This window comes from Salvia hispanica, chromosome 5 (assembly GCF_023119035.1).
Source record: "Salvia hispanica cultivar TCC Black 2014 chromosome 5, UniMelb_Shisp_WGS_1.0, whole genome shotgun sequence".
Lineage (NCBI taxonomy): Eukaryota > Viridiplantae > Streptophyta > Magnoliopsida > Lamiales > Lamiaceae > Salvia > Salvia hispanica.
In genome coordinates this window covers 10,155,831-10,180,876 of record NC_062969.1, presented here as the reverse complement: position 1 = coordinate 10,180,876, position 25,046 = coordinate 10,155,831, and the positions used below count along the sequence as shown (strand labels likewise).

At 33.8% G+C, this 25,046-nt stretch overlaps 5 protein-coding genes across 5 annotated transcripts; 1 reads left to right on the top strand and 4 right to left on the bottom strand.

Moving 5' to 3' along the window:
* Window positions 1-4,889: 4,889 nt before the first annotated feature.
* On the bottom strand, window positions 4,890-5,692 carry LOC125186126 (dirigent protein 21-like). The gene has a single exon (XM_048082459.1). It carries the CDS (start codon window positions 5,609-5,611, stop codon window positions 5,048-5,050), a length of 564 nt encoding a protein of 187 aa, XP_047938416.1. The 5' UTR covers window positions 5,612-5,692; the 3' UTR covers window positions 4,890-5,047.
* Window positions 5,693-7,817: 2,125 nt separating this feature from the next.
* Window positions 7,818-8,405, bottom strand: LOC125189378 (dirigent protein 21-like). Its single transcript, XM_048086660.1, has one exon. It carries the CDS (start codon window positions 8,403-8,405, stop codon window positions 7,818-7,820), a length of 588 nt encoding a protein of 195 aa, XP_047942617.1.
* A 4,417-nt stretch (window positions 8,406-12,822) lies between these two features.
* LOC125191339 (dirigent protein 11-like) lies at window positions 12,823-13,600 on the bottom strand. Its single transcript, XM_048088880.1, has one exon. The coding sequence runs from the start codon at window positions 13,548-13,550 to the stop codon at window positions 12,990-12,992; it is 561 nt and encodes a 186-aa protein (XP_047944837.1). The 5' UTR covers window positions 13,551-13,600; the 3' UTR covers window positions 12,823-12,989.
* Window positions 13,601-18,138: 4,538 nt separating this feature from the next.
* On the bottom strand, window positions 18,139-18,932 carry LOC125187803 (dirigent protein 22-like). The gene has a single exon (XM_048084446.1). The coding sequence runs from the start codon at window positions 18,836-18,838 to the stop codon at window positions 18,239-18,241; it is 600 nt and encodes a 199-aa protein (XP_047940403.1). The 5' UTR covers window positions 18,839-18,932; the 3' UTR covers window positions 18,139-18,238.
* Window positions 18,933-23,686: 4,754 nt separating this feature from the next.
* Window positions 23,687-24,431, top strand: LOC125187874 (dirigent protein 21-like). The gene has a single exon (XM_048084518.1). It carries the CDS (start codon window positions 23,734-23,736, stop codon window positions 24,340-24,342), a length of 609 nt encoding a protein of 202 aa, XP_047940475.1. The 5' UTR covers window positions 23,687-23,733; the 3' UTR covers window positions 24,343-24,431.
* The last annotated feature ends 615 nt before the right edge of the window (window positions 24,432-25,046 follow it).

Below are 25,046 nucleotides of genomic sequence, written 5' to 3'. Positions count from 1 at the left end.
AAGGCTGGGTCATCCAGCCATGGGGAGCATCAAAGAACTGGTGAAAAAGGAGATCATCTCAGCTACTGATACACAAGAGCCAGAACCTTGCCAAGATTGCATTCGAGGGAAAGCAAAGAAACAACCATATCCCATTGGTAAACATACTTCTTCTTCTCCTTTAGAGTATGTCCATAGTGATTTATGGGGGCCAGCATCTGTGAATACTATTGGTGGGGGTAAATACTACATGTCACTAATTGATGATTATTCTAAGAAGATTTGGATATATATTTTGAAAGAGAAATCATAAGCTTTTAGTAAATTCAAGGAATGGTGTAGTGAGGTGGAGTTAGAGAGGGGCTGTAAGGTGAAGTGCCTCAGAACTGACAATGGCCTTGAATACTTATCTAAGGAGTTTGATAATTTCTGCAAGGAGAAGGGAATCAAAAGGCATAAGACTGTTCCCATGAACCCCCAACAAAATGGGGTGGCTGAGAGAGCCAACAGAACCATTGTTGAGAGAATAAGGTGTATGTTGTTCTCTTCAGGGCTAGGAAAGAAGTTCTGGGGTGAAGCTGCCTCTACTGCTGTGCATTTGTTGAATAAATGCCCATCATCTTCCATTAATGGTGACACACCAGATTACAGATGGTATGGAAGGCATTCTAGTTACTCTAACTTGAAGATTTTTGGCTGTAAAGCCTTTGCTCATGTGAAGCAAGGAAAACTGGATCCTAGGGCATTAATGTGTGTAATGCTAGGATATCAAAAGGGGGTAAAAGGTTATAGGCTATGGTGCATAGAGCCTGGAAATCACAAGATCTTGATAAGTAGAGATGTGACTTTTCTGGAGAATGATATGCCTTACTTGAACAAAGGAAATACTGCTGATGGAATAAGGATTGTTACTGATAGTAGTAATGACTTTGAGGTGGAGCTAGGGGTTGATAAGGATGATAACCAAGGTCAACAAATGCCTGAAAGAGATGCTGGAACTGAGCAGGTAGATACTGATCAATCTGATGAATCAGGTACCGGAACTCATCAGCAAGATGGTGCAGCTGAGGATTTGAGAAATTATCAGTTGGCCAAGGACAGAGTCAGAAGAACTTCAAGACGACTTCCTGCCAGATTCTCTGATTCTGAAATGGTTTTTTATGCGCTGACTATTGCAGAGCAGCTAGAGCCTGAAGAGCCACTGACATATAAAGAGGCCATGGAAAGCAATGACAAGGATAAGTGGCTGCAAGCAATGAGAGATGAGATAAACTCTCTGATGAAAAATAAGACATGGACTTTGGTGGATAGAGTGGAAGGCAGAAAGCTGGTCACATGCAAGTGGATTTTCAAAAGAAAATTGGAGGCAGATGGTTCAATCAGATATAAGGCCAGGTTGGTTGCAAGAGGGTTTAGCCAAGAATATGGAATCGATTACAACGAGGTTTTTTCACCTGTTGTGAAGCATAGCTCCATCAGAATGCTTATGGCTATTGTGGCAAACAGAAACTGGGAATTAGAACAATTGGATGTCAAAACGGCATTTTTGAATGGTGACTTGGAGGAAACCATATACATGGTGCAACCCGAGGGGTTTGCTGTACCTGGGGAAGAGATGAAGGTTTGCAAGCTCAACAAGAGCCTTTATGGCTTAAAACAGGCCAGTAGGCAATGGCACAAGAAATTCAACTCTCACATGCTGAAATGTGGCTTCATCAGATCCAAATATGATTCTTGTGTGTACTACAAGAAAAGAGGTGGAGTTGTTGTGGCTTATCTGCTATTATACGTAGATGATATGCTCGTTGCAGGGTCCAACATGAAAGAGGTGCAAATAGTGAAAGATGATCTGAAATCAGGCTTTGACATGAAGGACCTAGGGCCTGCAAGAAGAATACTTGGGATGAGTATAGTCAGAAGTAGAAAGGCTGGGAGTATTTGGCTTGGTCAATCTGAGTATATCCTAAGATTGTTGAAAAGATTCAGAATTGACAACCTTAAGGAAACAACTACACCATTGGCACAACATTTCAAGTTATCAGTTGATCAAAAGCCACATAATGCAGAAGAAAGGAAAGAAATGGAGCTCATCCCATATGCTAGCATCATAGGGAGTGTGATGTATGCCATGATTTGTACGAGGCCGGACATTGCACAAGCTGTGAGTTTGACTAGTAGATTTATGTCTGATCATGGAAAGGAACACTGGTCAGCTCTCAAGTGGCTCTTAAGGTATCTAAAGGGAGCAGCAAATCTGGGAATATTGTATGGAGGAGGCAGTGGCTGGAAAGGGGATGCACTGGTAGGTTTCTCTGACTCGGACTTTGCTGGCAACGTGGATAACAGGCGATCTCAGTCAGGCTACGTATTTACCATGTTTGGGTCAGCAGTTAGTTGGAAATCGAGCCTCCAAGATGTTGTTGCACTATCAACGACAGAGGCAGAATATCTTGCCTTAACAGCAGCAGTTAAGGAAAGCTTTTGGCTAAAGGGGCTAGCTGCAGAGTTTGGGATTGTTCAGAGATCAGTAGCCATTGGATGCGATAACAACAGCGCTATATGCCTCGCTAAGCACCAAGTCTTCCACGAACGGAGCAAGCACATAGACGTGCGCCTACACTTCATCAGAGAAAAGATAGAGGAGAATGAAGTGGAGATATTCAAAGTGAGCACCAAAGTTAATCCAGCAGACATGCTTACAAAGGCACTACCGAGAGAGAAACTTCAGCTCTGCAGGAGATTGGTGTTCTTGAGTGATGACAGTGGGATGATTGAGCAAGGTGGAGATTTGTAGATTGTATGCTCATATCATCTCAATACTTAGAAAATAAAGGGAAGGTTTTAAATGGGAGTTTAAATCCTAGCCACAGATCTGAATTGATCAAGATGGATGAATCTGGACCATTGGATCAGTCAGCTGCTGATCTTTTATCTTGACTTTTCATTTACTTAGTTTGTATAGAAGAAACATCTGTAATTCTTCATTCAAGTTGAAAACTCCGAAAAATCCCCAAATTACTCAATCAATCAAATTCTCTCATTCTTCCTCTCTGAATCATCTGAATCACCTGATTTCAATCTCAAAAGCTAACAAAATTATTAGGTACAAGAAAGTTTAAAGTATATACAGATTTGCATTTTAACATATAAGTACAGTAGGTCAACGTCGGAGGATGACATCATCATGACGAGGATATGGAATTTCAATAACTTCACATCTTACCTAGAAGAATAAATGGTCTGAATTGCATATGAGCAAACCCGTAAACACCAGTGTTGCCGGTGACGATCAGCTCCTGTCGGTTGACCAACATTTATTAGCTTTTTGAAATTAAATATGAGATGGTAACTCTATATATAGCTTAAAATTCAGTGTGTTCAGCCAATTATTATACTTATAAAAAAGAGAAAAATGAAGAGAAGAAATATTCTTTCTATAATTATAATTGACTGAAGTCACCGCGTGATAATATGTACGGATCATTAAAATTTTACTCAATTATATATATATCCGAGTTTAATTTTCCCTCCGTTCCATAGTAGATGTCACACTTGAGGATTGACACGAGATTTTAGGAGGTGTTGTTTCGCATGTTAAGAAAAATACCGTACCTAAAGTTTTAAATATCCCATTTTAAATACGATTAGGTTCAATGTTGCTTATTCATGGAAGATATTATCACATCAGCAGTGTGGAAATAATGGAAAGTAAAAAGTAAGCCAAAAATTAAGAAAGCAATGCGAATTAATTACAACGAATCAATATACTATTATACCACTCAGAAGCTAACACACAGGCTATAGCACACGGTTTCGTATGCAATTAAAACTCAAATTGAATTCTCAAGCTAAACTATAGTACATTAATTAACGTCATAAAACACTATGTAACACGTTTCCTTATTTTCCATGTTATTCGTTCCAGTTTTACTCTCACCTATAAATTTCGAGACTAGTAAGTACAAGAAAAATGTTATAATTATATTGTACTAATTACAATATACGTTATGAGCTGTTAATATTGTGTCACACACAATCTCATATTATACTGTCAAAAAATCTATTTTCTTTATATAATCCATCTTCAACTTTTGGATTCTACCGACATATACATTCTCAAATTAGTAACCGTTTATACATCCCCAGATGTATTGATTTTATTTGTAGTGGAGTACTAATTATATTTCAACATTTAAAACATTGTACTAGTTTTATTATCTCCCAACTTTTATTCTATAAACCAAAAATCTCAAACCACAAAAGTGATGAGGGAGAGCACAAGATAGTAATAATCCAACAATTAAAAAAAATCACAAATACAAACACAAACGACATCACAACAACCAAAGATCTGATAAATGAACATAAATGCACATATACATAATTTGACATTTTAGGTATTTTACATTAAAAATTAATATTTCATAAACATAAATTAATTGAAAATAAAATTATTCTTCATATTATATAGTATGTCCTAAAAAAATAGACTACTTTTACTATTTTAGGTCGTTCCCTAAAACTATACTAAGTCTAAATATGAAAAGTTTTTAACCAATTACAACCAACTAATATTGCGGATCTCACAATCCATTAACACTATTTCCATTATTTTTTCCCTCTAATCTTTCTTACTTTTTTCATTTATCTCTTACTTTACCAATTGCATATTTAAACTCATGTCATTTATAAATTTATCTATTTTTTGAGAACGAATAGAGTATTAACTATTAACCCTTATGCAATAACTTAGTAAAAGAATAAATTTTCGTATTACATAATTATTTCCACATCAAGATCAAAATCATTCTTCTAATTTTTTATTACTATAAAATAATATAAGTAAAAATAAATTAATTTTATAAGGCCATTCATAAAAAGAAAACTCGCAGATGTTGAACAATACGAGGAACAAAAAAATAAAGGTCGTATTATACATTGTGGGACAATATCAATATATGTACACATCATTTATTCTAACATAATCCAGAGACCACAAACATCATGAATAAAAAACCACATTTATACTGTTACTATACACACGATCGATGTGTACTAATAAAAACGTTCAAGAACATTTTCTAGAAGTCCTGATATAAATCGTATATTCGAGCACACCATAATTCGTTGCCGCATCATTAGAATAGCTCCTAGTAATCGCATATCCACGAGCATACCGGAAGGCCCCGTTGCCGCCGACAACCGGCAGCTCCCTCTCCGCGTCGGAGAACTGGTTCCGGCCGACAACGGTGACCGTGCTTCCGTTAAACTTCCCCGCCTTCAAGAAGAAGTTGAGGTTCATGGATGCCGCCGAGACTTGGAGGTCCACGGAAGTGGTGGAACCCTGCGCTCTCGCCACCTCTTCCGAGGCGATGTCCGGCTCCGCTGTGACCTTGTCGTCGAAGACGTTGATCCGGCCGAAGCCGGTGGGGGAGGTGGCGGTGATGGAGGAGTTTGCGACGTTGTATAAGGTGGCGTTGGGGCCGCTTCGGACGTCGTGGACGTAGAAATGAAGCTTTGTTGTGTTTTTCTTACATATGCAAAGGTTTTCGAACCATGGGGTTGCGGCGGCGGTGGTGGTGATGAGGAGGAAGGAAATTGTTAACAGAATATTAATTGTTGGGTTTTTCATATTTTCTTTTTTTTTTAGGGTTTTCTTTTTGGGGATCAATGTGTTGATGGTATAATTTGAGGGGGTGATAAAAGGAGTTTATATAGAATTAATCAATTAATCATATATAGATGGACTGATTTAAAAATGTTGAACCCTTGGATTAGCTAAAGTATAGGATTAAATAATTAAGATGATATAATTATAGACTTTGAATACTTACATCAGCTTCATTATAGATTTAAGTACATCTGTATTTGCGGCCTTTAACAAGTTCGGATTGCTTGGATATAGATTTGGGGGGCCATTGCGTGAGTTAATAAATTTGACACGTAAATTAAGTACTACTAGTATTAGTAAGTGTACTATCGATTTCCGACCTTAAAAGTAAATGTATATTAATTTGGAGAGTGTTATAATAGGGGGTATGAAGAAAGTAATTTTGATTACGACCTATATATGAGTATAAAATAAGATACGTACAAATCGAGTATTCGATTTACTCGATTTAAAGACTATAATAAAGCTCCAAGAAAATATTATACCAGTGATACTACTATAGTAATGCCGTATTCTAATTATAAGGATGCTCTACTCTAGTTATTTACATTATACTCCTTCCGTGTTCCTCATTATGTGTCTCAATTTTTTCATTTTGATTCATTTCATATTAATTGTCTCGCTTCATTTCTACTATATATTCCACTAATTCATTTTTATTCACATTTTATAAAGTACTACCCCCGTCCTTGAAAAATAAAAACTTTTGAAATGACGCGAATTTGAATGTACAATTAGTAGAGTAAGAGAAAAGAATTGTAAAGTACCTAAGAAAGATGGAAAGAAAAAGTATTGGAAGTAATGTTAGTGGATTATGGAATTCACATCCTAAATAGAAAGTTTCTATAATTAAAGGACGGATCAAAAAGAAAATAGTTTCTATTTTTAAAAGACAGAAGTAGTATAAAACTACTCCATATATAAAGTAGGACTCATAATTTACTAACTTTTTCAACTCACTTTCTGTTACATTTGTACCGTGCCATGTCAAAGTGGGACACATGTTAGAGGATGGAGGGAGTGCGTGACTATAGCTAATTGATATTACAATTAAATTAAAGATAATCATTATTGCAATAAATATTCTAATTTTTTACACGATAATTTATCGTGCTTAAATATGAATATTATTCTTAGTATTATGCGGTATACTCCTTCTGTCCATCATAAATTGGCTCCAATTTCCTTTTTTGTTTGTTCCCAATTAATTGCAACACTTATTTTTTTTTACTGTTACTTTTGTAATAGATCTTACATTTCATTAACTCATTTCATTCATATTTTATTATAAAAATAAGATTTATATTTCATTAACTTTTTCCATCCACTTTCTATTACATTTTTTTAAATTTGTATTAAGTCAAATGGTATCCATTAAAAGGAGACTGAGAAAGTATATGATAGAGTACATGATTCTATATATTCGTTCTCTAGCATAGACAAAAGGCGAGTGATACAATCAAAACCAAAACGATTGAACACAAACTGAAGGTGGTCAATCACAGTGCCACGCTAGTAAGATAAATTACTTACACATCTTAATAAGTTTGAATTCTCAAATAAATTAAAATAAAATTAATATGCCAGATAATTGTACCACAAGCTATAACAAATAAATTAACCAAATCACACACATTCACGTAGTAAAACAAAACATAGCACGTTTCCTTGTTTACTTTCCGTGGAATACCACAATAGCGTTTCAATCTTTTCCACATAAAAGTTCCACGATTGATAGCACAAGAAAAATCGTACAATTATTGCAATATCTATCGATGAAAAGCCCTTTGTGACCTTAACTTAGTTAAATATTGATGCTCATTGTGCGATTATGTATAATATACCGTTTTGAGTTCCATTTATGATATATAAAACAATTGTCCAAAACGGCACATGTACTTCATTGCAACATCAAACATGCACTAGTAATCAAGCCACACATCTCGAAACTAGCTCAATTGGTACAACGATTCCCCTCAGATCAATCATCGGAACATTCAAGTCACCATTCCACATCATAGAAGACTTATATTTTTCCTTCAAAATACACATCTTATCATATTAATTAAGCAATGTGTGGACATCATTTATTCATAGATAATTCCACCATCAAACACAAGAGGAAATAAAACGATAGAGACGCCCACTAATTAATAAAACGATCTTATTAAGCCCTCTCGATATACGAGCATCTCCTAGGCGTGGTGACATAAACCGTGTACTCGAGCACACTGTAGTTGTTGACCTCCTCATAAGAATAGCTACTTGTAATTGCATATCCACGAGCATTCCGGAAAGCCTTGGCCCCGCCGATGACGGAAAGCTCCCTCGTGGCATCGGCGAATTGGTTCCGGCCGTTGATGGTGACGGTGCTCCCCTTGTACGGACCCGAGGTCAAGAAGAAGTTGAGGTTCATGGAGTATGCTTGAACATTTAGGTCCATGGAAGTGGTGGTGCCCTGGCCTCTAGCCACCTCCTCCGAGCCGAGCTCCGGGCCCACCGTGACCTTGTCGTCAAAGACGTTGACCCGGCCAAAGGCGGTGGGGGAGGTGTTGGTGATGGAGGAGTTGGCGACGTTGAACAAGGTGGCGTTAGGGCCGGCGCGGATGTCGTGGACGTAGAAATGAAGCTTGGTGGTGGCTTTGTTTCCTTGGCAGAAGGTTTGGAACCATGGGGTGTCCCCCGCAGTGGTGGCGGCGGCCGTGAGGAGGGCGACAATTGTTAAGAGAAGACTAAATGTTGTTAAGTTCTTCATTTTTTTTTTTGGAGGAAACCCTAATTTGGTGAGGGTGTTGAAGGCGAGGATATGTTTTGAGATGATGAATGGGGTTTATATAGATGCATGGTTACATATTTGATGAACTCTATGACTCATTATTACTCCATGATTATCTATCTAGGATTAAGATATGGAACATTATCATATGATTATCCATCTAGGATTAAGCTGTTAGATTAATTTAATTGAATGATTATCCATCTGTGATTAAATTGTGTGATTAATTCAATTGGAACTTGGAAAGGATTGACTATGAGTTTTATCATATGATTATCCATCTATGATTAAGTTATGAAATTCAATATCATAAAACAAAATACTACTATAAGATATAGGTATTCAATCATGTTCAAATCACTTCTAGGCAGAATAAATTAAGTTGCTACTATAATTTGGTAAAATAATTTGGGTAGCTTTCGGTGTCTGATATTTGTTTCCGCCTAATGAATAAGAGTGGTCATATTTAATTTAATTTAATTTAATTCAATTTGCAGGACGACTAAGATCTTAATTACTATAGTATTTATCTCAGTTGAAAAGTAAAATTTATACAAGAGGGTTTTATGATACGTGCATATTTATAGAAACATCCTCGTGTCTTTATTAATTACTAGGAGTAGTTAGTTTTGATTTATCTTATTTTTAGGATATCTATATTCTTGTTCGCGCAAAGTTACTAAAATAGAAGCTATTGTTATCGTTTGGAATGAATCAATGAATTAACAAGTTTACGTCTATTTTCTTTCTTTTATTTTTCGGTTCGCAAATCATAATCTCACTGGATTGATTGACGAGGCTCGATTTCCTCACAACTTTCTCCTATGGATCTCTCGACTCAATACCCCTTATCATCTTACCACATTATTGGACAGTTATATCTAACCTAATATTCTACTCCTAATTTATAGATAATAAATATAGCCAGTATTGGAAACAATTTGATTAATCCTAAGCTCCTAGCTCATTTGCCAAAAAAATAACTATGGGAGTGATATGTTTATAACTTAATAATATTTATGACATACTACTAATTAAATACGGTACTAGTATCTTAAAAAAAATTATTAATTGTGTCTTAGTTTGATATTTTTATTGTTAACCACTTTTTACTAATTCGATTAAGATTTATAATTATTTTTTTCCACATTTATTTTTTTATTAAAAAGAAAATTTAAAATTATTGTATATAAATTTCATTTTTGAGTGGATCCCATACGGCCAACTGTATTTTCTCTTCCAATTCAACTTGCATGCATAACATGCTAGCTAATAGGGGATGCTTAAACCTTATCTCAATGACATCAAAATAAAGAAATTGATATCAATCTCAATCATCACTAAAAATAAGCGCTCATTTGCTACTAAATTTTTTGATATACACTAATTAAATACGGTACTAGCTAGCTAAATTGCCGCTTTTTTTGTAATGCATGACTCGAATAATTTGTACTGTTTATAAGATTAAATACAAATTAATCAAACGTGTAGAAAGATTAAGAAAAATTGCACTATCAAATTGAATGATAAGTAAAAAATAATTACAAAAATAAAAATTTCTCTTAGTGAAAGTCACTGAGATATACGGGAGAGAAGATTATTATATATGGTCCCCTCGACATGAAATGTGCTTCTCGATAAATTTTCTATCGCTTGTTTTTATTTGAATTATTTTGTGACAGTGATAGACAGGAACATAAAATTCATTTCACTTTTTTCAAAATTAGATATGGAAAATCACATGAAAGTTATGACATGTAGATAATAATGCTTTATTTGTTACCATTATAATAATGCGTTACTCCTATTTGATTTGATACCATTAAGACTTCTAATTCATCAACTTATCAAAGAAAATTATTTTTAAATAATTGAGTGTGATACAAAGCATGAGCCACCTACTACTATCAGACTTTTAAGTATTGCTTAAATTTCTATACTTGTTTAACCTGAACTCCTTCAGCCTAAAAATTCAGCATCGTATATGATTCCTTCCTAGCTACAGCAAAATAAAAATTTAACTAACTTAGAGTAAACTTCATAAATGATTTTTAAATTATGCCATTTACACGTATATGGATATTGGATAAGGGTTGCATTAGTGTGCTAACTAATTTACAGTAATAGCTAATAACTTTCAATTCTGTGTATTAAAATTATCAACACAATGACATAATTATATCAGTACACCATGGAAATTTAAATATCAACACAAAGACATAAATTTATCAACACAAGAATATTGATAAATTTATGTCATTGTGTTGATATTATTAACATACAAACTTGATATATTAGTTTTTGGTTACTACCAGTGGCGGACGCAGGATTTTAATGTTGGGGGTCCAATTATATACTCCCTTCGTCCGCTAATAGAAATCCCACTTCTTTCCGGCACGAGTTTTAAGAAATGTTAAGAAAAGTGGGTGGAAGAAAGTTAGTGGAATATGTGTCCCACTTATTTATATTAGTTTTAAAAGATATGTGAGTGAAATGAGTTGGTGGAATGTGGGGCCTTTTTACTATTTATAGTAATTATGAACCGGGACTCCTATTCGCGGACGGACCAAAATGAAAAAACGGGACTCCTATTCGTGGACGGAGGGAGTAGTAACTAATCATGGTATTATTTTTTTTTAATAGCGGCGCAGCCAAACATTTCGACATTATTAAGATGTGATGAAGATGAGTAATGAGATAAAATAATTAAATGATATGGAAACTAGAAATATGTATATATTTAATATATCAATTATGAATAAATTTGAAATAAATTAATTAATTAATATAACATGAAAATTTTTGTGTATAAAAGTTGCAGAAAAATAGAAAATAAAATCACAAAAAATAGCTAAAAGAAAAATGAAATTTCAATTATGAATAAATTTAAAATTAATTAATTAAATAATTATTACTTTTTAAACATAAATTTTTTTTGCATAATAGCTGTAAGAAAAATAAAAAAAACGTCATAAAATTACAAATTAAATTGACAAAACCTGAATTGTACTTGATAGGATTCGAACTCAGGCAAAGTGGGTAGCAAGCAAGGCAGCTTGCCAATGTGCTACCAAGTGAACTAGCAACTTGTAGTATAAATATAGTAATATAAATTCTTGGGGGTTCCATGAGTCCCCCAAGGCACTGTGTATGTCCGCCCTTGGTTACTACATCCGTCCCCCAAATATTGACACACTTTGATCCGTCAGTGGTTTTAAGAAATGTGATGGAAAATGAGTTGAAAAAGTTGGTGGGATGTGGATCTTATTTTTAAAGTATTAGTTTTAAAATAAAATGTGAGTAGGAATGAGCTAGTGGAATATGAGGTCCACAACCAAAAACAGTAAAAATAAAATGTGTCAAGTTTTTAGGAACGGACTGAAATGGTATACTGTGTCAAACTTCCAGGAACGGAGATAGTATTATTATAAACTAGTTAGTACCTGATAACACGCCTACTGGTATAAAATTAAAAAACATCTCCAGTGGTCACCATAACAATTATGTTGGCCAGATGTAAGTGCCAACTTGTGTACCATTAAAATAATAATATATGGACACTTTATTTTTTATAACCAAACATCTACCATAAATGCGTAACTATAAATTTATAATAGTTGAGGGATTGAGATAGGCGTGTTTTGAATGTGATGACACATCTTAATGTCGCAAAAGGCAGACACGTCACATACGTCACAATGTGATTCACTATCACACAACTATATCAACAAGATGTCCCTAATTAAAATTCGGTTTTCTCAATATGTCGGAAATATCTGCCTCTCCCAGTCAACCTCCTCACATTTCAACCATTATAAGATATGAGCAAGCTAATGTGTAGTTCTAGATATAGATATAGATATAGTACGAGGATGAAATTTTATTGTTTAGATTTACGTATGAACGACATGTAACAAAATTTGAAATCTATCAAATTTTGTTTATGGAAATTTCGAAAAATATAAGGATTATATATGAACATAGGAGAGTTAATAACGTATTTTTCGAAAATTTGAACTATTCTTTGTATGTGAAAAAGATTTATATATACAATGTGATGCAAAAAAATGATCCCAAAAAAATCAAGAATATCAATAAAATAATGTATTTCGATAAGAAAATGGCTACGCCGATCCGCGATAATCAATTCCTTTTGCTTTGGGCCTATCAAATTGGACTGTTTAAAACCCATATTCGAGCCAAGTAGTCTAGTCCAAGCCTAGATTTTGTTGGTACTTTTAGATAGAAAAGATTGGTTTTCTATCATTTTTTTCTGGTTACATGTTTTCTATCATATTAACACGTTGCATAATTACATCCGATTACTTTAATAATGCCAAATCGCGCATACACCCAACCAAAATAAAATACTGTAGTTAGTACTAGTAACATGAAATTCTGCAAAAGCACAAATGTCACAACTTGGGAATAAAGACGTTGACTACGAGCCTCTATATGAACAATTCCTTCAACAAATTTAAAAACAAAAATCATACAATCAATTATATAAATCACAAATAAGATAACAAAATAAAATGACATACATGCACCAAGTTAAAAGAATCAGAGTTTAGTAGAAGTCACATAAATAGTGTATTCAATGACACTATAATTTGTTGCAACATCATTTGAGTAAGACTTGGTAATTGCATATCCACGAGCGTTCCGGAAAGCCTTTGTTCCGCCAACCACCGGCAGCTCCCGTTCGGCATCGGACACTGCGTTCCGGCCAACGACGCTGATGGTGCTTCCTTTGAACTCACCTGCCGTTATGAAAAAGTTCATGTTCATGGACACCGCCCGCACCCGGAGGTCCGCGGAGGTGGTGGTTCCTTGCACTCTCGCGACCTCCGGGGAGCTGATGTCCGGCTCGGCTGTGACAAGGTCGTCGAACACATTGATTTGGCCGAATCTCGTCGGAGAATCTGCCGTGATGGGAGCACTGGCGACCGGGTACAAGGTGGCGTTTGGGCCCCCTCGTACGTCGTGCACGTAGAAATGAAACGTTGTTATTTGCTTCTTTCCACGGCAGATCGAGTGGGACCACGTTGGGGCCGCGGCCGCAACGGTGATCATCAACATGAAGGAAATTATCAAGAGATGGCCTAATTTTGGATTCTCCATCTTCTCTCTCTAGAGTGTATTGGAGTCTAGTTGAGTAAACCCTAATTGGAAATATGTTGAAGGAGAGGATATTTGAAGTGTTGAAGAAGGGTGACTATATATAGACAGTTTGATTCTAGAGCAATAGTCAGAATTGATCAAGTGTCAATTTCTAATTAAGGTAGGACTAATTAATTTTCCCACGTTACAAGGTTTGTTTAAAAAGTACTAATGGATATATTAACAACAACAATTGGGTTGTTTATTTGACTTTGATTGAAAATTGAAAGAGAACATTAGAAGTTGTCTAAATTACTTTCCCACGTTTAACAACTGCTGGTTGGTAAAAAATTATTTGGAATCTGGGATTAAATATGATTATGTTAGCACAACAATTGGGTTGTTTATTTGACTTTAATTGAAAAATGAAAGAGAATATTAGAAGTAGTCTTGGTTAATTTGATCTAATGCATTTCATTCTTTGACATTTATTTTTAAAGTGGCGCAGTCAAAAGAGACGACTTTCATTTTAATCGATCCTATGCTCCTAATCTTTTCCATATTGTTAGCTATTCTTGGTTTGTCTTAATTTGAAGTTTCTTTTGGTTGGGTTTCAGAAAAATAATATAAATGCTATAGTAATTAATAGTGTTTAATACATACATATAGAGAAAACTCGGTTGATCTCATTGTTTAAGAGAATACCGAAAACAATGCGATAGAGTCACGGAGATTAATAGAGAAATACGGGAATAAATCCTTGTTTTTGTGCATGAAAATATACTCCTTTATATATAAGTCACACCCTAAACTAAAATACAGCAAATAAATCACATTTCTATATACTGGAAAGTCTGGAATGACAAAGTCCACTCATGAGTTGTAAAGTCAAATAAATCACATTTCTATATAAGTTATTACTATTGCTTATTCTTTTATTGTTATTGTGTGTTTTCTCATTTTATCCTCTTGAAAAATAAATCGATTTATTTACAGAGTATTTCAATAAAACAAAGTGTTTCATCCACATTGAAAAGAATTATGAAGTCATATTTTAAAACATATTCTTCTACTATATATCCATGGGCTAAATTTTAGTATGAGCTATTGTTAATTATTTGTTTCTTAATTTTTTAATTAAATTTATTATTGTAAATAAAAAACAATGTACGAAAATAATCTTGTGAATGCCCCCTCGACCACAAGGGTGCCAGGAAAACAGTCGAGTGGCTGGGCATTGCGCCGCATGGGGGTGGAATGGCGGGCGACCCCTCTGCTTTTCCAATCACAATGCAGCCGCATCCGAGGTGATTGCATTGTAGATGACCTGATTGTTAGAACTTATAAAAGTAATAATTATAATTATGTACTCCCTCCGTCCTACATAATTTGGGACACTTTGATCTGACACGAGTTTTAAGAAATTTAATGGAAAGTAGATTGAAAAAGTTGGTGGGATGTGGATCATATTTTTAAAATATTAGTTTTATAATAAAATGTTAGGAATGAGTTAGTGGAATATGGGGTCCACTACCAAATATGATAAAAGTGAAGTGTGTCAAATTATATGGGACGATCCAAAATAGAATATTGGGTCAAATTATGTGGGACTGAGGGAGTATATTTTATAGAAATTGTTGTCTAGACCCCCAAAAGGTTATTTAATAATAAAAGGATAGGATTTAACCCACCTATATTGACTGAACTCAATTAACAAAAAAAATACTAGTATAAGATTTAACCAGCAGAAAGTTTGATCAAATAAAAATAAATGGAGGAGATTGTTTAGTAGAAGATCTCCCTGAAACATATAGAGCTTCTCCTAAAACAAAGAGACAGTAAAACAACTTTGAGTCAAGTATTTTATTATTAATAATAAAAATTTTAAACTAAATAATAGTAATAACTTATTAAAAGTGTTAAATTCTCTAACATCTTGTTTCACATCGACTTGGTAACGATCCTAGCTCACCTATAAAAGTATGGATAACCCTCCCCCTTATAAGGCCTTTTAAGGGGTGAGTGCCCCATTTCTAATATGATATCAGAGCGGGCCCAAGTCGATGATGGATTATATCTCGTTTATCTCTTCTCTTCCCTACCCACGTGATGGAAGTCCGATGTGTTATTCCGGCCCACACGTGAGGGGCGTGTTAAATTCTCTAAAATCTTGTCTCACATCGACTTGGTAACGATCTTAGCACACCTATAAAAGTGTAGATAACCCTCCTCTTTTAAGGGGTGATTGTCTCATTTCTATTAATAAACACTATTAATTGGTAAAACTTAATTAACATAAATAAAAGTTGCATTTCTTATAAAAGAAAAAAAAGTGAACAATCTAGTTCGTATGGATTCCAGTAAGAGCAAAGCCCACAGGACCCTCCAGTTTGGGCCCCTCTTTAGTCTCGATATGCAATATAATTTCATGTTCTTCGCAAAAATCGGGATTAAAAAAAATCTCTGAATTTATCAATTCTATTAGTAATTGAGATTTATAGTAAAAATGAAATCAAATTTACAGAAAAATATATATTTATCCTAATCAAAGTATAAAATAACACTTGATGATAATTAAAATAAAAAATCAAATATATAAAAATTTACATAAAATAGGATTAAAAATAGACCACCTACTTTTTGAAATCCCTCGAAATATTAATAATTTACATAAAATAGGACAAAAATGACCACTTTCTCTTCTTCGCTAATTTATTGAGTTCATCACGTTCCTTTCACTTATTTCTTCGATGAAAATAAAATAAATATATTTGGTCTTTTCCACCAAGCCGGCTGACCACTACAGGACAAAATATCCTTAAGTTACTGGATCAAGAAAATTATACATTCATCCACCACTTATTCATGAATCATAATCAATTACTACTTGTCTAAAGTAGTTAGGTTAGATCACTTGAGTCTTTCCCTTCCAACTACCATTCTTCATCTACCAACAAGCCGCTATGAAAAATTGATCAAATTTTATTCAACACCTAAAATGCTTTGGAGAGCGTAAATGCAAATTTTGTAATCATATTGGAAATTTATCTATGTTCATACTCCTTTAGTCTCTACTATCTGATACAGTTAATAGAAGATAAAATTTGGAGGCTAAGAAAATATATTTTGTGTTTTATTTATTTTGTTGTTAGTAAAATTAATAGATGGAAAAATATGGTAGAGGGAAAAATATTAGGAGTAATTGTTTTTCCTTTTACAATATTAGGTTTTCCTTTTTTCCTTATTTTTTTTATAGTTATTTTCCTTTTAGTTTTATTTTCTATAAGTTTAGGATTTCACTTTGCCTATATAAAGGTGCCTATATAAAGGCCTCATTGTTGATCTTATATAATTTTACATTGAGTTTTTATACTCCGAAGTTCTTAGTTGAGTTCTGTATCTATCAGTTAATCATTCTCATACGTTTCTATCAGTTCTGCATCCCTATGTGTCTCATCTTTTCGTCTTGCGACGTTCCTTATTGAATGTGTCATTTCACTTTAATTTTTTTTAAATAGATTTTGAACTTTATTAACTCATTTCATTCACATTTAATAAATTTCTCATTTTACTTTTATTATTTTTGACATGTGTATCTTATATTTCATTAACATATTTCACTTACATTTTATTATAAAATTAATATAGAAAAGTATCATCACTTTCTTAAAATCCAAATCGATCAAAAATAGGACATTTATTGCGTGACAGAGGGAGTATGAATTAATACTCCTTCCGTCGGATATTAGGAGTCCCATTTTTTCATCTTGGTCCGTCAGCCAATAGGGGTTTCATTTTATTTTATTATAAATGGTAATAAACCTCACATTCCACTAACTTATTTTACTCGCATTTCATTTAAAATTAATACTCCCCATGTTGCATTAAAAATGAAATGTTTTTTCTTATTGTCCTATTAAAAACGAAACGTTTTCAAAAATGAAAATAACACTATCTCTACTTTTTCATCTCTCTTCATCACTCACAAAATAACACTCATTCGAACAACAAATGTTTCATATTTAATATGACGAAAAAAGTACTCATTCACCCCTCATTTAAAGAGTCTTTTTAACTCGGTACGAGTTTTAAGAAATTGTTTGATTTTATGAGGAAAAGTAAAGAGAGAAAATGAGTGGAATGAGAAACCCATTTTTTGTAGTATTAGTTTTATAATGGATTGTGTGTGTAAAAATTTAGTCGAATGTGAGGTCCACATACTATAATTGTACTAATAAAGTAAAAAAGGTTTATTAATTGTGGATAACTCAAAATGACAAAATGAGTCTTTAAATAGTGAATAGAGGGAATATATAATAGCGGGAATTCCACAAACTTTTTTCAGTCACCTTCTTTATAATATTTCATAAAACATGTGCCATAAAGAAATGTGACTTTCTATTTGTCGACTGAAGGAGTACTCTATGAAATTAGTACTCATATTTCACTGCTTTCTTTAAATTACCTTTCTTGAATCCTGCAGTAGATACATAATGAAAGACATGATAAACAAGCCCACAATTTTAATAAGTCACTCTGTCAGTTAGGACATTTAAATTCGATAATGAGTCGTCGGCTAAATCATTTTATCACCTTGTAACTGATAGAATGAATCAAACACAAAGAACATGCGCATTTCACATTACAATACCGTAATACAGAGCACGTTTTATTACAACAAGAAGACAAATAAAAGAACAATAAAACAATCACATGAACTCATGTTCAATATTCTTCAACCTTGCGCCAGCCGTTTTCACATAAAACGTGTACTCAATCACAGAGTGACTAGTAGCCGCATCGTAGGAATAAGTGGAGCTTATCGAATACCCGGTGGCGAACCGGAAGAGGCCGGTCCCGCCCACAACGGGCAGCTCTCGTGTCGCCTGGCCGATTTCATTCCGTCCGACAATGCTGATGGTGCTCCCATTGTACTCCCCAACAGTGAAATAAAAGTTGAGGTTGGTGGCAAAGCCCATAACTCCGAGATCCGCAGAAGTTATGAGCCCCTGGACTCGCCCCACCACGGCTGAAGCCTGGTCGGCTTCAGCCGTGATTAGGTGGTCCATCACTTTGACTTGACCGAACCTCACCGAGGAATTCCCGGTTATCGAGGCTCGGGCAACCTCGTAAACTGTGGGATTGTCGCCGCCGGCTATGTCTTGGACGTAGAAGTGGAGCTTCGACACCTTTAGGTGTGGTCCGATGACTTTAGTTTTCAAAAATGGCAATGAATTTTCGGCATTAGAAATAAATAGCAAGAGAGAGAGGAACATCAAACATATCACTCCGGCATTGATGTTTGCCATATTTGAAAGAAATAAACGGAAATAGAAGTGATGAACCGAGCACAAAGATATGGATGAAGAAGTATTGTGACCAAAAATATTGGTTCAGTTATAAGCATAATTAGTCAAACAAGGCTGGCTTAATAGGAAACGAATAGTTACAATATTTCTATTTTTATATCTATCCATTTGAATAGATATAATTTTATATCTATTTTTATATCTATAAGCATAATTTGAATAATTAAATGCAGCAACAGAGTACCGTAGTTAGTAGTGACAACTCTTCTAGGTTGGCGTGAAGCATGTGTTTTCTTACATAGTGATATATAAAAATGGATATTTTTATATCATAAATTAAGTAATTTATCATCGACAAAAATAATATTATAACTACTTTACATATCAACACAAATAATTTTAAAACTTGTTGAACTGGTCTGCAGATGTCAGCAATAGATATACAGCTCATACTACAACCTAATACATCATATATGTAATTTTGAATTATAGTAGCATATGCTCCTTCATTGTTGTACGATGTAACTTACATAGAGAATATATTTTCGTGGATTAGAACTGAAATAATCAGAAAATTCAAGATTTATAGAAGTGACGAGACGACAATTAAAGTACGGATGAAGAAGTAAACAATTTGAGCAAAAATACTGGCATATTAATAAACTGTATAAAATTAGTCCAGTGATAACTTTTCTAAGTTACATATATATAAAATGGCCAATTAAAATAACATAAATTGCATAATTTATTGTCAATAAAAACATATATACTCTCTCTGTCCCATAGAAATAGGTCATTTGGGATTGACACGAGTTTTAATGTGTAATTGGTAAAGTAAAAGAGAAAAGAAAGAATAGTTGAAATTGTGTAGTGGATTGTGGGGTCAATAAATGATAAAGGAAAGAGAAGGAGAAAAATGTTTTATGAGATGAGGAAGGAATAAATATAGGTTAGTATTTGTTTTTTTTACAATTGTTGTAATCACAAATATATGTTCATTACCATTATTGTGGGGTGTGATTTAATTTGCATAAATATATATTGAGATTTGAGCATATCCATAGCATAGTGGATGTAGCTTGCATTTTTCACGAACCCTTCATTGATAATTTGGCATGTTTGTGATTGAGGATTCTGATATTGAATCATAGCAAGTGGAGCCTTTTTTGTGGGAAAGACTTGACCATCGATCGTGGTACAGAAGAAGAGTCAAATGCATACTCGGTAACTCAATGAACAATTTCTGCTTGGTTAGTAATTGAAATATCCCACTGCAATTATAATTAGTCATCATACTTGCGCATAATTTGCTTAGTTTTCTAATTTTAAACCTTTTATTTTCATTTATATGGGTTAATTGTGTAATTTTAATATTTATACATTTAAGTTGTTTTTGTTTGAGAATGCTATCTTTATATGAGTGTGATCATGATGTGTAGTTTTAGATTTATTTTTGGTTAATCAACAAATATGGATAAACCAATTGTTAAATCGCACCATACCGGGTCAATACAACTTGATTTACTTTGATTTTAGTTATAATACAATTCGGTTTACTTTATGAAAATCACCAAATTGTATTTTAAATTCTGCTAATTGGTTTGGTTTTGCTCAGTGACGCAGGAAATTAAATATGCCCGGACTGAAATTTTTAAAATAATAATGATGTTAAAATATTTAACTTGTTAAATCGCACCATACCGTGTCAATACAACTTGATTTACTTTGATTTTAATTATAATACAATTCGGTTTACTTTATGAAAATCACCAAATTGTATTTTAAATTCTGCTAACGCAGAAAATTAAATAAGTCGGGGCTGAAATTTTTAAAATAATAATAATGTTAAAATATTTAACTTTACATGTAATGTCTGTACTGTCACACTCTAACCCTTTTGACGTATATTCTTAAAATAAATATATCCAAAAATTTAAAGCTATTAATTCACATGTGGAATAAAACACTCATATCAGATACATTCAAAAACCAACATCTATCTATATCATTGATATCTTGCCCCTGAAAAATACTAGTGGTTTATACGAGTCACAACTCAGTGTATAAATTTCACCTTTAATTCACACTACAATTATCAAACAAATCTCTAAGCAACACATATAACCATAAACATTAAATATCATAAACAATTTCATATTCATATACATATGCCTCTCTGTCCAGTTTATTATTCTGTGACAAATCAAACCTGATATCTGTCCGGGATTTCCAATATGCCAATATGATCGACTCGTAGGTCCCACTATGATTGACCCGTAGCTCCCACTATGATTGACCCGTAGGTCCCAATAGATTGACCCGAAGGTCCCAATATGTCCACTGTGATTTCAGATCTAGGGCAAGACTGTCACAGATCCTCTTTAATTCAATGATTCAATTAAATCCAAAATCATGTATAAACATGCTCATGGCATCGATTACATATTTCTATCATATTCCATCAAATAATTATTTTACAATATATAAAACGTATCAATTGCACCACTCACATATCCATTGCACCAATCATATATCCATATCACATTCCACAACATAATCCCAATTAATACATAACTATATTAGATTCACATCATACAATCCAAATATTCACTCCATTCTTATACATAGCAATTAACTATGTAACAATAACACACATAAATTTAAAAATGTAATTTATACACACAACACATTATATATGATAGGTATTTTAATCTATACCTCTGATTCCATCTTATGATGCTATATGATCAATACTGACTCCCCGGAAATAAATTTGTTACACTCCCTTTTGTTCTCTTATTCTCATTCTTATTTCTCAACCTTCGTTCTTAATAAAATGTGAAACCATACTATTTATTATTCTCTCTCCTCCCCATAAAATAATATAGATAATTATATTTAGATAAATAACACCCATGCATGCTACATATTTTTTTTCTAATTGACATTTGTCTCAAGATATTAGTGGCACTTTTCAAAGTGTATACGTGCATGCAGCACAATTATACTAGCTATACTTATTTTATTTATGTAACATTTATTTAGAATCACTGCCATTAATCCATTATGAATATTTTCCATGCATAAAAATACTACCATGTACACACGGATTATACACATGCACACACATAAATTAACCACTTAATATTTAAAGTAAAATGCATGTTATAAACGCAAAATAATATGTAATTGTACTTAATTTATGAAAACTTTCATGAACATATATCTTAGACCATTAATTATATTAACCCGATCTATCTCAATTCATCAAATAATATTACACTTTATGATACCAATATAATATCTTAATTATATAAATAATAATAAAATATACCAATATACAAAGTAGTGTATGATTCAGGTCAGAGATGTCACATGTACAGCTTTTACGACACACTAGATGACATTCCTCAGTCCGCGAATAGGAGTCTCATTTCTCCCGGCTCGGGTTTTAAGAAATGTTAAGAAAAGTGGGTGGAAGAAAGTTAGTGGAATATGAGTCTCACTTGTATATATTAGTAGTTTTAAATGAAATGTGAGTGGATTGAGTTAGTGGAATGTATGTCTCTTTTCCATTTATAGTAATTATGAACCGAAACTCCTATTCGTGGACAGACCAAAATAAAAAAAATGAGACTCCAATTCGCGAAGGGTACTGTTTTCGACAAATCGCTATGTCTTGAAATCGCTTAATAATAGTCTCATTCTGTTTTTTTTTTTTGAATAATTACTATTTCTCAATGTATACAAGTAATATATTATTAATTCATTCTATCTCCTTTCTATTTTAAAAATATATCTTAAATAAGTTTCACGTACTAATAAATTTATTAACAACTATTTGCATAACACTTGCAAATAATTTTATACTACTAATTCTAATTTTACCAAACCACTAAGTGATCTATTTTACAAATATCTCTTAAATAAATTTCACATGCTAATAAGTTTATTAACTACTACTTGCATGACACTTGCAATAATTTTATAATACTAATTCTAATTCTATCAAACCACCAAGTGATCTGAATCCAAGTACCAAGCAAATTAGGAGGTTTGGGAGTAAACAAAATTTATAAAGAACATGAGAAGTATTGCAGTACACTGCACTTAAGATTATTTTATTTGATAAAATTATAAACATTTACATAGCCATCAAATTTTTATCGAAATCGGCTAATTATATCAAGGGCATTATTAGTTTATTATATCCAAAAATTAAAATTAGCCAACAATTATATAAATGGCCCAAAACTTATAAGCCCAAGTCTCATCTTCTCCAATAATTTTTCAATTTCACAGAATCAGCGGCGGCGGCGAATTCTGTGCAGTCTGGACGGTTGGAGTGCAGGGCTTAATCTGGGGCGGATGTCGGTAGGAGGAAAAAGGCAGGCGCGGGGGCTTGTTCCCTACGTAGTTCCGTCGCTGGTTTTGCTACAGAGCACCGAAACAAACGGCTGTCGGCAGCAGCCGCTAATGGATGGATTAGATAGTTAAGAGCAGACTTAGTTTCTTAATTCTTAATTTAATTAATCCTTGTTATCAAATACTAGTAGTTTATAATTTTCTAACAATCAATAAGGAAAAGTATATATACAGACTAGTCAAATTGATTAATGTTGTTGCGTACCAAGATTCAAAACCAAATTCATGTTTGAATACTAAATATATTATTGAACCAAGTTAAACCAAAATTTCCGCCTAACTACTATAGTAGTACTTGAATAGTAGTAGTACCATATTTTCTAATCCAACTTGTCATCAAAAGCCAAACATTTCAAAATGAAACAGGCAACTTCTAGTTCGAAATTTCAACTCCAACTCCATATATATACACACACACACAATCATCCTTCTTCAACACTCCAATCTTCAAGAACCAAAAAAAAAAAAAGATGAAGAACCACACCACCCTTTTTCTCCTCTCAATAATCTCCTATCTCCTCATCGCCACACAAGCAAGAAAACAAATCCCCACAGCCGCCGCCGCTGCCGGAAAATCATGGGTCCGTACCATCGTCCGAGGCAGCGAGAACATAACACAGCTCCATTTCTACATCCACGACGTCCGAGCAGGTGAAAACGCCACCTTATACCGCGTGGCCAACTCCTCCATCACCGCCACCTCCCCCACCAGCTTCGGCTCGGTCAACGTCTTCGACGACCTCATCACCGCGGAGCCCGACATAAACGGCGAGCAAGTCGCCCGGGCGCAGGGCACCAGCACCTCCGCGGACCTCGTAAACCAGGCCGTCGCCATCAACATGAACTTCTACATAACGTCGGGAGAGTTCAGCGGGAGCACGGTGAGCATTGCGGGAAGGAATCCCGTGACAGAGGCGTCGCGCGAGCTGCCGGTGATTGGAGGCACTGGAGCCTTCCGATTCGCCCGGGGATATGCCGTTACGACTACTTATTTGCACGATTCGGAGGCGAATTATAGCATTCTTGAGTATACGGTTTATGTCACGTACTCAAATGTCGCACTATGGAGTGGCATGTAAAATATTTATACTTATATATATATGTTGGCATAACAAGCATTGTATTATCAATGTCTTATTAATAAGGTTTAATCCTTTGGTTTCGGTCATGTTCGATATTCTTAAGTTTGAATAAGATTACGAATTGGATTACAAAAACAATTACTACTATATAAAAAAAATACTTAGTTATATTACCACTTTGTATTATATATGTTATACACATGTATAATGTCAATCTAATAATATGCTATGTATAATTTAATCAGGAAAGACAAGACGTATGTGAGGATCGTATCTCATAGAGATTTCAAAGAAAAGAACAGATAATATTAATTAGTACTCCTTGTCCTGTTAGTGTTGGGTCATAGACTCATAGGAGTATTACTTTTTAGATAATCTCATTATAGTTGCAAACATGCACTTAATGTCTCTTTCCCCTACTAATTTATACTCTCGCCTACTACTATATCAAAACTCTAGCAGCGAATAAAGTTCTTTTCAGTGTCATTTTTATTGTAGTTAGATTTTTAGAGAAGTCCAGTAGAGATTGCAATACAACCCTGTGGCTATGGAAATTAAAATAATGAAACATACCCATCAATTTTAATTACTAGAATAATAAAATATATTTCTCGCATGATACATGTTCAATAAACCAAAAATGTAATTTGTCTTGCTAGTCGGCTAGACGAAGAGGCTGTATAAATTTTGATGGAAGTGGG